The sequence below is a fragment of the Carcharodon carcharias genome, chromosome 16, assembly GCF_017639515.1.
Source record: "Carcharodon carcharias isolate sCarCar2 chromosome 16, sCarCar2.pri, whole genome shotgun sequence".
Taxonomy (NCBI): domain Eukaryota; kingdom Metazoa; phylum Chordata; class Chondrichthyes; order Lamniformes; family Lamnidae; genus Carcharodon; species Carcharodon carcharias.
The window spans coordinates 107099934-107113498 of NC_054482.1; the positions used below are offsets into that span (position 1 = coordinate 107099934).

Sequence of the window (13565 nt, forward strand, 5' to 3'; positions counted from 1 at the left end):
ACATGGGACACATTCAAGATCATTTTGTCCATTTAATTGTTGATTGTACTCTTTGGTTATTTGTTTTTCTAGCTGTCATGCAAATTGCTCACAGGAATTGTTCAGCTTTCAGGGCACCTAACAAATGAACAGTTTGAGGATGGACTGAGTACATCAAATTGGACAACTGAAGAATGTGAAGCTGAAACACAAGAGCTCAATCGAACAACTGATAAAATTAGGACTTTTAAGGAGAGTTTTGAAAAGTTACAGAAAGAGCTGGACCTGAGAGGGTAACTAATTAACTATGTTTGTCTGCCTTTGTGAGATATTACAATATTAATGTAAATGTTTCAAAGCATTAATATGAAATTATGTTGCCTGCTATTTTAACTAGTGTTAGCTGATTTAAATAGCGTGATAATATCTTAATTTCAAACCATTTTGGTGTTTTGCTTCTTCAGCTGTATTACTTTTATTTAAATTAGATGAGTGTAATACAGAAACAATTAACCTCATTGATGACAGTCTATCTTAGAAAAAATACTAATTATCCTTCCATAGATGAGTAGATAAAAATATGCAATGATGCAACTTGCAGTTAAACTCAAAGGACCGAATGGCCTACTGCTGATCCAGGCCGACATTTATCCCTCATCCAATACCACCAAAGCAGTTTAATTGCTCATCCATCTCGTAGCTGTTTGTTGTGGGTGATTGCTGTGTCCAGAATTGGTTGTGACTCAGACGTTTACAGCACAGAAGGAGGCCATTCGGCCCATCGTGTCTGCACCGATCAACAAAGATCTGACTGCACCAATCCCATTTTCCAGCGCTTGGCCTGTAACCCTGGAGGCTATGGTAACACAAGTGAATATCTAAATACTTGTTAATTGTTACAAGAGTTTCTGACTCAATCATCCTTTCAGGCAGTGAGTTCTGGACTCCCACCACCCTCTGGGTGAAAACATTTCTCCTCACCTCTCCTCTTATCCTTCTACCTCTTACCTTAAATCTATGGACACTTGTTATTGACCTCTTACTAATGGAAAAAGTGCCTTCCTATCTATGCCCCTCATAATCTTATACACCTCGATCAGGTCCCCTCTCAACCTTCGCTGCTCCAAGGAATACAACCCCAGCCTATCCAATCTTTCCTCATAGCTCAAACCCTCCAGCCCTGGCAGCATCCGGGTAAATCTCCTCTGCATCCTCTCCAGTGCAATCACATCCTTCCTATAATGTGGTGATCAAAACTGCACACAGTACTCCAGCTGTGGCCAAACCAGTGTTTTCATACAGTTCCAACATAACCCCCCACTCTTGCCTTTATTAATCGAGGCATAGGATACAAGTATCCCATATGTCTTAACCACCTTATCTACCTGCCTTACTACCTTCAGGGATCTGTGGATATGCACACCAAGGTCCCTCTGAACTTCAGTACTTTCCAGGGTCCTATCATTCATAGTGTAATCCCTTGCCTTGTTAGCCTTCGCCAAGTACATTACCTCAGTTTTCTGGGTTGAATTCCATTTGCCACTGCTCTGTCCACCTGATCAGTCCATTGATATCCTCTTGCAGTTTACAGCTATCCTCTTCATTATTTACCACCCTACCAATTTTCGTGTTATCCGCGAACTTCTTGATCTCCCTACATTTAATGTACTTCCTGCATTTAAGTCCAAATCATTTATGTACACCACAAACAGCAAGTGCCCCAGCACTGAGCCCTGCAGAACCCCACTGGAAACAGACTTCCAGTCACAGAAACATCTCTCTCCAATCACCCTCTGCTTCCTGCCTCTCAGCCAATTTTGGATCCAGTGTGTCACTTTCCTTGGATCCCACGGGCTCTTACTTTCTTGACCAGTCTGCCATGAGGGACCTTATCAAAAGCCTTGCTAAAGTTCATGTAGACCCCATCAAATTCATTACCCTCATCAACACTCCTGGTTACCTCCTTAGAAACTTGGATCAAATTTGTCAAACACAACCTTCCCTGAACAAATCCATGCTGACGATCCCTGATTAATCCAAGTGCAGATATGTTCTATCCCTCAGAATCCTTTCTAGTAACTTCCCCACCACTGAGGTTAGACTGCCTGGCCTGTCATTTCCTGGTCTGTCCCTTCCTCCCTTTTTTAATAATGGGCCAGAGAGGAGAGGCCACAAATGACGTGGCAGAGGACTGGAGGACTGCTAACATTGTCCCATTGTTAAAAAAGGGAGGAAGGGATAGACCAGGAAGTGATGTGACATTTCCCTACATTGCAACAGTGGCAGTGCTACAAAAATAATTAACTGGCTGTGAAGAGCTTTGCCATGTCCTGAGGATGTAAATGGCTCCACATGAGTGGAAGGTCTTTCTCTTACTCAGTTACAATTTTTTTTCATTCATTTCATTGGATGTGGGCATCACTGGCTAGGCCAGCATTTATTGCCCATTCCTAATTGTCCTTGAGAAGGTGATGGTGAGCCACCTTCCTTGAACTGTTACAGTCCATGTTGTGTAGGCATACTCAGATTATTGTCAGGAAGGGAGATCCAGGATTTTGACCCAGTGACTGTGAAGGCATGGTGATACAGTTCCAAATCAGGATAGTGTGTAGCCTGGAGGCTAAGTTGCAAGTGGTGGTTTCCAATGCATCTGCTGCCCTTCTTCTAGGTGGCTGAGGCCACGGGTTTGCAAGGTGCTGTTGTAGTAGCCTTGACGAGTTGCTGCAGTACATCTTGTAGAGGATATACTATGCTGGCACTATGTGTCCGTGGTGGAGGAAATGAATGTTTAAGGATGGAGTGCCCAGACAGAATGCTTCATTGTCCTGGATGGTGTTGAGTTTCTTGAATGTTATTGGAGCTGCAGTCATCAAGCTAAGTGGAGAGTATCCATCACACTCCTGACTTTTGCCTTATAGATGGTGCATAAACTTTGTGGAGTCAGGAGGTGAGTTATTCACTGCAGAATTCTCAGGTTCTGACCTGCTCTTGTAGCCACAGTATTTATATGGCTGGTCCCGGTCAGTTTCTGGTCAGTGGTAATCCTCAGGATGTTTATAGTGGGGGATTCAGCAATGGTAATGCCATTAATTGTCAAGTGAGATGGTTAAATTCTCTTTTTTTGGAGGTGGTCATTGCCTGACACTTGTGTGGCGCAAATGTTACTTGCCACTTTTCAGCCCAAGCCTGGATATTGTCCAGGTCTTGCTGCATATGGGCACAGACTGCTTCAGTAGCTGAGGAGTCGTGAATGTTGCTGAACAATACGCAATTATCACCAAATATCCCCACTTCTGATCTTATGATGGAGGGAAGGTCATTGATGAAGCATCTGAAGATAGTTGAAACAAGGACACTACCCTGAGGAATTCCTGCAGTGATGTCCTGGGACTGTCATGATTGAACTTCAACAACAGCCACCTTCTTTGGTGCTAGGTATGACTCCAACCAGCAGAGAGTTTTCCCCCTGATTCCCATTGTTTCCACTTTTGCTAGGGCTCCTTGATGCCACACTCAGTCACTCTCACCTCACCTCTGGAGTTCAGCTCTTTTGCTCATGTTTCGACCAATGCTGTAACGAGGTCAGGAACTGAGTGGCTGTGGCAGAACCCAAACTGAGCGTCATAAGACCAGGATTGGGCCACTTGGCCCCTCGAGCCTGCTCCACCATTCAATAAGATCATGGCTGATCTGATTGTAACCTCAACTCCACATTCCCGCCTACCCCGATAACCTTTCACCCCCTTGCTTATCAAAAATCTATCTACTTCTGCCTTAAAAATACTCAGACTCTGCTTCCGTTGCCTTTTAAGGAAGAGAGATCCAAAGATTCACGACCTCCTGAGAGAAAGAATATTTTCCTCATTTCAGCCTTAAATTTATTTTTAAACAGTGACCCCTAGTCCTAGATCCTCCCACAAGAGGAACATCCTTTCCATATCCATCCTGTCAAGACCCCTCAGGATCTTAAATGTTTCAATAAAGTCCCTATTGCTTCTCTAAACTCCATTGGATACAAGCCTAGCCTATCTAACTTTTTTTTCATAAGACAACCTGCTGAGTAAGTGCCATTTGATAATACTATCAATGACTCATTCCATCACTTGCTGATGATTGAGAGTAGACTGATGGAATAGTAACTGGCCAGGTTAGATTTGGCCATTTTGTGGACAGGACATACTTGGGCAATTTTCCACATTGCTGGGTAGATGCCATTGTTGTAGCTGTAACAGCTTGGCTAGGGTCGCTTCTGGAGCACAAGTCTTCGCTACTATTGCTGGAGTTTGTCAGGGCCCATAGCTCTTGCAGTATTCAGTGCCTTCAGCTGTTTCCTGATATCACGTGGAGTGAATCAAATTGGCTGAAGACTGGCAGGGATCTCAGGAGGAAGCTGAGAAGGATCATCCACTTAGCAGTACTGTTTGAACATGGTTTCAAATGCTTCTGCCTTGTCTTTTGTATTGACGTACTGGGCTCCCCCATCATTGAGGATGGAGATATTTGTGGTTCCGCCTCCTCCAATTAGTTGCTTAATTGTCCACCAACATTCACAAATGAACATATGAATTAGGAGCAGGAGTAGGCCATTTGGCTTTTCGAGCCTACACCACCATTTAATAAGAACATGGCTAACCTGATTGGAACCTGAACCCCACATTCCTGACTACCCCTGATAACCTATCACTTCCTTGTTAACCAAGAATCTATCTAACTCTGCCTTAAAAATATTCAAAGAATCTTCTTCCACCGCTGTTTGAGGAAGAGAGTTCCAATCACTCTCGACCCTCTGAGAGAAAATTTCTCACCTCTGCCTTAAATGAGCGACCCATTATTTTTAAAACAGTGGCTCCTAGTTCTAGATTCTCCCACAAGATGAAACATCCTCTCCACATCCACCCTGTCAAGACCCCTCATGATCTTAGAGGTATCAATCAAGTTGCCTCTTACTCTTCTGAACTCCAGTGGATATAAGCCTAACTTATCCAACCTTTCCTCCATAAGACAACCTGCCCATTCCTGGTATTAGTTTAACAAACCTTCTCTGAAAGGCTTCTAACACATTTACATCTTTCCTTGAATAAGGATACTGTATGCTATACTCCAGATGTGGTCTCACCACTGCCCTGTGCAACTGAAGCATAACCTCTCCACTTTTGTAATCAATTCCCCTCACATTAAACAATAACATTCTATTAGCTTTTCTAATTATTTGCTCTACCTGCATACTAGATTCATGCACCAGATCCCTCTGAATCTTCAAGCTCTGCAATCTCTCACCATTTAGATAATTTTATTTTTATTCTTCCTGCCAAAATGGACCATTTCACATCCGCCCACATTATATGCCATTTGCCAGATCTTCGTCCACTCACTTAACCTATGTCCCTTTGTGGCCTCCTTATATCCTCTTCATAATTTACTTTCCTATCTATCTTTGTGTTGTTAGCAAATTTTTGTAACCATACCCTTGGTCCCTTCATCCAAGTCATTTATATAAATTGTAAAAAGTTGAGGCCCCAGCACTGATCCCTGTGGCCAATCACTTGTCACATCCTGCTGACCAGAAAAAGCTCCAGTTGTGCCAACTGTTTCCTGTTAGTGAGCCAATCTTCTTTCCATGCCAGTATGTTACCCCATACACTATGAACTTTTATTTTCCGCAATGACCTTTGGTGTGGCACTGTTGACTCTGCCTGATTGCCTTGAATTTTTCTAAGTGCCCTGCTATAACATCTTTAATAATAGCTTCCAATATTTTCCTGTGACAGATGTTAGGCTAGGCTAACTAGGCTGTAGTTTCCTGCTTTCTGTCTCCCTCCATTTTTGGATAAAAGACTTACATTTGCTATTTTCCAATCTAATGGAACCTTCCCCGAATGCATCTTGCATCTTGCTCGCCACTTCTTTCAAGGCCCTAGGATGAAGATCATCCGGACCCGGGGATTTGTCAGCCCGCAGTCCCGCAATTTACTCAATACCACTTCCCTGGTGATTGTAATTTTCCCGAGTTCCTTCCTTCCATTTCCTAATTTACCAGCTGTTTCTGGGATGCTATGTATCAACTACAGTGAAGACCGATGCAAAATATCTGTTCAATTCAGCCGCCATCTCCCTACTTTGCATTATCCATTCCCTAGGCACACTTTCTATAGGACCAACACTCACTTTCACTTTTTTCTTATTTAAATATCTATAGAAACACTTTCTACCCATCTTTGTATTACCAGCTAGCTTTCTCACATACTCTGATTTTTCCCTCCTTGTTAATCTTTTTGTCATTCTTTACTCTTCTTTGTATTCTGTCTAATCTTCTGACCTGCCACCTGTCTTTGCGCACATATATGCTTTTCTTTAAGTTTGATACTGTCTTCAATTTCTTTGGTTAACCACGGATGGTGAATCCTCCCCTTGGAATTTTTCTTTCTCATTGGGATATATCTATTCTGTGTATTTTGAAATATCCATTTAAATGTCTGCCATTGCCTCTCTATTAACACAACCTCGTTTGCCAGTACACTTTAGCTAGCTCAGCTTTCATGCCCTTATAATTGCTCTTATTTAAGTTTTAAATTCTAGTCTATGACCCACTCTTCTGTCTCTCAAACTGAATGTAAAATTCAATTATATTATGGTTGCTGCTACCTTGGGGTGTCTTCACTATGAGGTTATCAATTAGTCCTATCTCGTTGCACAATACCAGGTCTAGAATAGCCTGATCTCTGGTTAGCTCCAGAACATGCTGTCCTTTAGAAACTATCCCGAAAACATTCTATGAACTCCTCATCTACGCTGCCTTTGCCCATCTGATTTTTCCACTCCATATGTAGATTAAAATCCCCCATGATTATCGCTGTACCTTTCAGACAAGCTCCCATTATTTCTTTCTTTACACTCTGTCCTACCATGTAGTCACAATTAGGGGGCCTGTGCACCTCTCCCATAAGTGACTTCTTGCCTCTATTGTTTCTCATCTCAACCTAAAGTGTTTCTACATCCTGGTTTGCTGAACATAGGTCACCCCTTTGTAATGTGCTAGTACCATCATTATATAACAGAGTCACCCTCCACCTTTTCCTAACTTCCTGTCCTTCCTAAATGTCACCCTAACCTTCAATATTTAGGTCCCAATCTCTGTCACCCTGTATCCATGTCTCTGTAATGGCTATAAGATTGTACTTATTTATTTCTATTTGCGCTATCAATTCATCTGTTCTCTTTTGAATGCTACGTGCTTTTAGATACAGAGCCTTTAGCCTTGTCCTTTTATTAGTTTTGTGGTGTCTAGCCTTATCTGTTGGTTTACTCCTAGGTTTGTCCTCTGTATGTCCCTTCCTGTCAGTCTGGTTATCATTTCCCATATTAGTACCTCCCTGACCTTGTCTCTACCCTTTGGTTTACCACATCTTCCCAAATTTGATCCCTTGCACCCACTATTTAGTTTAAAACCCTCTCTACTTCCCTAGTTATGTGGCTTGCTAGAACACCAGCCCCAGCATGGTTCAGGTGTAGAAAGTCCCAACAGTTCAGATCTCACTTTACCCAGTATTGGTGGCAGTGCCTGACAAACCGGAACCCACTTCTCCCACACCAGTCTTTGGGCCATACATTAATTCCTCTAATCATCTTTTGTCCTATGCCAGTTTGCACAAGGCTCAGGTAATAATCCAGAAATTATCACCCTTGAGATTGTGCTTCTTAATTTGGTGCCTAGCTCCTCATACCGACTCTGCAGAACCTCCTTCATCATCCTGCCTATGTCATTGGTACCTACATGGACCACGGCCACTGATCCTCCCCCTCCCACACTAAGTTCTTTTCCAGCTTGAGCAGATGACCCAAATCCTGGCACCGGACTCTTTCACTTTGCGGCAAAGAACAGTGTCATCCCTCCTTACTTTACTGTTCCCTATTGCCACTACATTCCTTTGTGCTTCTCCCCCCACCAGTTGAATGGCCTCCTGTTCCACAGCCAGCTCATCCACCCTGCAGCCCCCACCCTCATTCAAACAAGCTGGAAAAAACCTCAAACCTGTTGGACACTCCTGCACTCCTGCCCTCTGGGTCCCCTTACTTGCCTCAGCTGCAGTCACACCCTCCTGCCACTGACCAACTTCCAAATCAGAAGCCCCACCCCCCACCAAAGGGGCGCCACCGCCTCCTGGTACAAAGTGTCCAGGTAACTTTCCCTCCCCCAATGTGTCGCAGTGTCCGCAGCACAGCCTCCAGCTCAATGACTCTGAGCCGAAGCTGCTCGAGCCGCAAACACTTACTGCAGACGTGCTTGCCCTGGTTAACATTGGTATTCAAGAGCTCCCACATGCTGCAGCCATGGCACATCACCTGTCCTGCCATACTTAGGTGCTTTAATTAGTTACTTAAATATTTTATTCAATTATTTATTTTCTTATGTATTTATTAATCTTATCACAAATTCCTGTACTATTTCAAACCTTAGGAATAGACCTTGACCATTTACCGTATAATCACCAGATACTCACCAAACATGTCGCTTCTACCCCTGTAATAGAGCAAGAACCACATATCTACAGGGTGAAGAAGTTAGGAAAAAGCAAAGGAGTACTTCCCTCCCCTCCTCTCCGAACTCCCCCCTCTCCGAACTCCCCCCTCTCCGAACTCCCCCCTCTCCGAACTCCCCCCTCTCCGAACTCCCTCCTCTCCGAACTCTCTCACCCTGTTGAGGTCACACTCCAGTGCTAGTCGTACTGAGAATGTTTGAATTTATATGTTCTGATCAAATGAACTAGCTAAGCCCAGGTGCAGCAAAGACCAGTTCAAGCTAATTTCCTTAATTAACTATGTCGGCTGCTGCGAGTAAATAGCTTATATTTCCCTGCTCAGGGCCTTGACTGAGACTTAGAATTTAAACAGTACTTGCAGTTAAATGTTGAGTACAAACAATATTAGATTTTTAAAAGATATTTAAGTTTCTTTCAGCTCACCAAACTCTTCACTCCATTGAGGCCGCGCTTCATGATTGGATGTGGCAGGATTGCAGAGTTTAGATCTGATCCGTTGGTTGTGAGATCCCTTCACTCGTTACTAAACATGGATATTCCACATATAACCACTTCAGGTGTTGCTTTGGATATGGCAGAGTATCCTTACATAACTGGTGAGCCCGCATAAGCTTTTTCTGTTGAGATGCAACAGATTTCTGTTACTACTTGACTATTTCCAGTATTTCTTTGTGATTAGCCACTGGAGGGGTACCTGAAGAAGGAGGAAGATTAGTTTACTGCCCCTGAATCCTGATATCATTTGAAGCTCGTCTGAGCATTATTAAACTGATAATGCTTGTTTTAACTGTAGCTGTTGCAGAATTTTAAAATTCTGCAACCATCTGGTAGTAATTGTCAGCCAGGCATAATGCCTCATTTCATATGATCATGTATTGAGTGATTAGTTTCATGTAAATCACTGGTTTAGATCAATCTCAAGTAAGTTTGAAATTATAACTCAATCTTTAGATGCTTGTTTAGCTATAAGAGGTATGGTAGTTCAGCAGTAATCCAGCCAAGTAATCCAGAAGTTTAGACTAATGGCATAGCAAACATGAGTTCACGTCGCACCCTGGTTGTTTAGGAATTTGGATTCTGTATTTTTTTTAAAAAGTAATGTAAATGGAAGAAACCTACATTCTCTGTGCTTTTGTATGGGGTTAGGGCTATGCTAATGAGTTATGTGACATGTCGGTGGAATGACTTGGGATGTCTTGGCATAAAATAGGCATTAATCAGTTAAGCATCTTTCCTGGCTGGGGGAGGGTGGTGGGGAATGCTGTTAATTCACTCTTGTGCCACAGCTGCTGAAAATTTCCGGGAAGTTACGGGTCATTATTTCCATTAATTGGTGTATATCTCAGTTGCAGATAATAATGATGGATCTTGCCATTTTGATGTAATATTTATCCAGTGATAAGATAGGTCTTTCCAAAGCTGCACAGAATCACAGAATTGTTACAGTGTAGGAGGAGGCCATTTGGCTCAACATGTCTGCATTGGCTCTCTGACTGAACAATTCACCTAGTGCCATTCTCTTGCCTACTCTTCATAACCCAGCACAGTCTTCCTTTTCAAAAAACAGTCTAATTCTGTTTTGAATGCTTTGACTGAACCTGCCTCCACCACTCCGGCAGTGCATTCCAGACCCTAACTACCTGCTGCGTAGAAGTGTTTTTCATATCGCTTTTGCTAATTACTTTAAATTTGTGCCTTTTGTCCTTGATCTTTTCATGAGGGGGAGCAGTTTCTCCCTATCTACTCTGCCTAGGCCCCTCATGATTTTGAATACCTCCATCAAATCTACTCTCAGCCTTCTCTTCTCCAAGGTAAACAGTCCCAACTTCTCCAGCCTATCATTAGAACTGAAATTCCTCATCCCCAGAACTTCTCATGTGAATCTTTTCTGCACTCTACGTCCTTCCTAAAGTGTGGTGCCCATAACTGGATGCAGTATTTCAGCTGAGGCCATACTAGAGTCTTATACAAGTTCAACATAACCTTCTTGCTCTGCCCCTATTAATAAAGCATAGGACACTGTATGCTTTATTAACTGCACTCTTAACCTGTCCTGCCACCACCTATGGCACATATACATGCAGTTCCCTCTGTTCCTGCACCACCTTTAGAATTGTACCCTTTATTTTATATTGTCTCTGCATGTTCTTCCTATCAAAATGAATCACCTCGCATTTCTCTGCATTGAACTTCACATACCACTGCCCCCGCCCCCCCCCCTCCCCCATTCCACCAACCTGTCTATGTCCCATTGAAGTTCTACACTATCCTCTTGACAGTTTAGTGCTTCTAGGTTTTCGTAATTTTGCCATTCTTGAAATTATGCCCTGTTTACCAAGGTCCAGGCCATTAATATATATCGGGAAAAGCCAAGTGTCCAACACTGACCCCTGCAAACCTTTCTCCCACCTGAAAAACACCATTAACCACTATTCTGTGTTTCCTGTCACTCAGCCAATTCTGATCCATGTTGCTACGGTCCTTTTTATTCCATGACCTATAACTTTGCTCACAAGTGTGTTGTGCGGCACTGTATCAAAGGTCTTTTGGAAGTCCATGAACACCACATCAACAGCATTGCCCTCATCTATTACCTCTTCAAAAAACTTCAAGTTAGTTGATCATGATTTTCCATTAAGAAATCTATGCTGGCTTTCCCTAAATAACCCGCATTTGTCCAAGTGACTATTAATTTTGAACAAGGGTGTAATGTTTGCAAGTCTCCAGTCCTCTGACACCATCCCTGAGTCTAAAGAAGGCCGAAAAATTATGGCTAGTGCTCTGCAATTTCTACTCTCACTTCCCTCCGTATCGTTGGATACATCTTATACAGTCTTGGTGCCCTATCCACTTTAAGTACAGACAGTCTATCCACTATCTCCTACTTATTAATTGTAAACCCTTCTAGTGTCTGAATTAGTCCTCTTTCACCATGGTATGGATAGTAGCATCTTCCTTGGTAAGACAGATGCAAAGTATTCTTTGAATACCTCAGTTGTGTCCCCTGCCTCCACCTGTAATTCCCTTGTGGTCCTTAATTGGCCCTTCTCCTTTTAACATCCTTTTACTATTTATCTGCCTGTAAAATACTTTGGGATTCCCTTTTATGTTAGTTGCCAACCCCTTCTCATACTCCCTATTTGCTTCTTATATTTGCTTTTTCACCTCCCCACTGAACCTTCTGTATTCAACTTGGTTTTCAGTTGTAAATTTTACCTGACACTCATCATAAGCACACTTTTTTCTTCTTTATCTTAATTTCTAACTCATTTGTCATCCAGGGAGCTCTGGATTTGTTTGCCCTTACTTTCACCCTGACTGTGCATGACCTATCTCTTCTTTGAATGTAGCCCATGGCTGCCTAGCCATGGATGTTCAGTGACCATTTTTCCTGTCAACCTTTGGCTCCAATTTATTTGATCCAGATCTGTTCTTACCCCATTGAAGTTGGCTTTCCCCTAGCTAATTATGTTAACTCTGGATTGTTCTTTTCCATTGTCAGCCTAAACCTTATGATACAATGATCACTCTCACCTAAATGTTCTCCTACTGACACTTGATCCAAGAACCAGGTCTAGCAGTGCCCCCTTTCTCGTTGGACTGGACACACACTGCTGAGGAAAAATTTCCTGAATATACTCGAGGAACTTTCGCCTCCCCTCTCTCTGCCTGTTACACTACTGCTATCCAAGTCTATATTTGGATAATTTAACTCCCCAAATTTAACTATATAATTACAATAATTTTATTGCAAATTCAAACAAGGCAACCTAGCAAGTAAGGGATATAAATACAAATTGAATGGAATTAATCTGAATCTCTGGTCCAAATTGCAGTGGCCACTAGTTTGTAGTTTGGATATTGCTAATGCATAGATTGAAATGTGTTAAATGGCAGCACTTGAAGTCATTTCAGCCCTGATATGAGTTGCATCTTGAATCGCAGACAATTGTGCAGCAATAGATCAATTCTAATGCAGCCTTTGCCAATACTCAGGTTGGAAAAGGAAGACCTTGGCGAAGAGAACATGCTGTTGACTGCACTTAAAGAAGCTGAAATGGCATCAATATCTACAGCAGAACAAGTGGCAGCACTTAAGAATTCTACTGTTGAATTAATACAGGTACATACAATGCATGTCAGTTTAAAAAGTGAAATCCTTCAGTTATCTTAATGTGTAGCAATCCAACAATGCTGCAGTTGATCCCTTGTGGCAATGTATATGTGGAGTCAAGACCAAGGTGACTTTACAGTTCAAACTGAGCTTAGAGGTCTGGGAGATAATTGAACCAAGGTGAGGTGAGGGAGGAGGGAATAAGGGAGACCGGGTAGAGGGAAGAGCAGAGAGGGAGAGAATGAGTGAGGGATGAAGTCAGGGAAAGGGGACTTTACGAGGCGGTGTAGAGATGAGGGAGGTGAGAGAAGTGATGAAATAGGAAGTGGAGGAAATGAGTGGGGTAGAGATGGGGAGAGAGACAAAGTGGGGAGGGAATGTTTTCAGGCAAGGTTTGTCACGGTTGGCAGTATTTCTGTAGGATTTTTATTTATTCCAGTGGGTGGAGAGGCACATTCAGTCAATTCACAATCATCTGTAGGGATTGGTGATTGAATGGTGACATTTCCTTGAGTGGGAGGGTAATTCTACACTCAAGCACATGCTTATAATTTACTCTATCAATTGCTTTTGAGTGGCTCTGAAGATGGATCATACAGACTCGAAACGTAAACCCTGTTTCTCTCTCCATAGATGCTGTCAGACCTGTTGAGTTTTTCCAGCATTTTCTGTTTTTATTTCAGATTTCCAACATCTGCAGTATTTTGCTTTTATCTTAGTAATAATTTAGTAGCTAATCTAGCTACTAAAAGAGACTAACATTATCCAATGTTTTTCTAGTGTTACATAAAGTAACAGCAAGTGTGTAATTTTTTTTAGTACCCAAATTACTCATAAATTTGATATAAGTATATATTTAACTATAACAAGGGTAATAAAATTATTGAGGGTGAAATGTATTTGTGTTGTGTGTGAGATTGCTATATTCCTTTTCT

At 42.3% G+C, this 13565-nt stretch overlaps 1 protein-coding gene across 6 annotated transcripts in view; it reads left to right on the forward strand.

Annotated features, from left to right (window-relative positions):
* Positions 1 to 13565, forward strand: part of LOC121289114 (protein BCAP-like) — a 64936-nt gene that overhangs the window by 12822 nt on the left and 38549 nt on the right. For 5 of the 6 annotated variants that reach the window (XR_005945490.1, XM_041208161.1, XM_041208165.1 and 2 more), the window contains exons 4-5: positions 73 to 272; positions 12513 to 12639. Coding sequence is in view for 5 of the 6 variants with exons in the window: in XM_041208161.1 (XP_041064095.1) it covers positions 73 to 272; positions 12513 to 12639 (327 nt within the window). In the remaining variant the exon portion in view is untranslated. The remainder of the gene's footprint in view (positions 1 to 72; positions 273 to 12512; positions 12640 to 13565) is intronic. The other variant, XM_041208162.1, reaches the window with a different exon arrangement.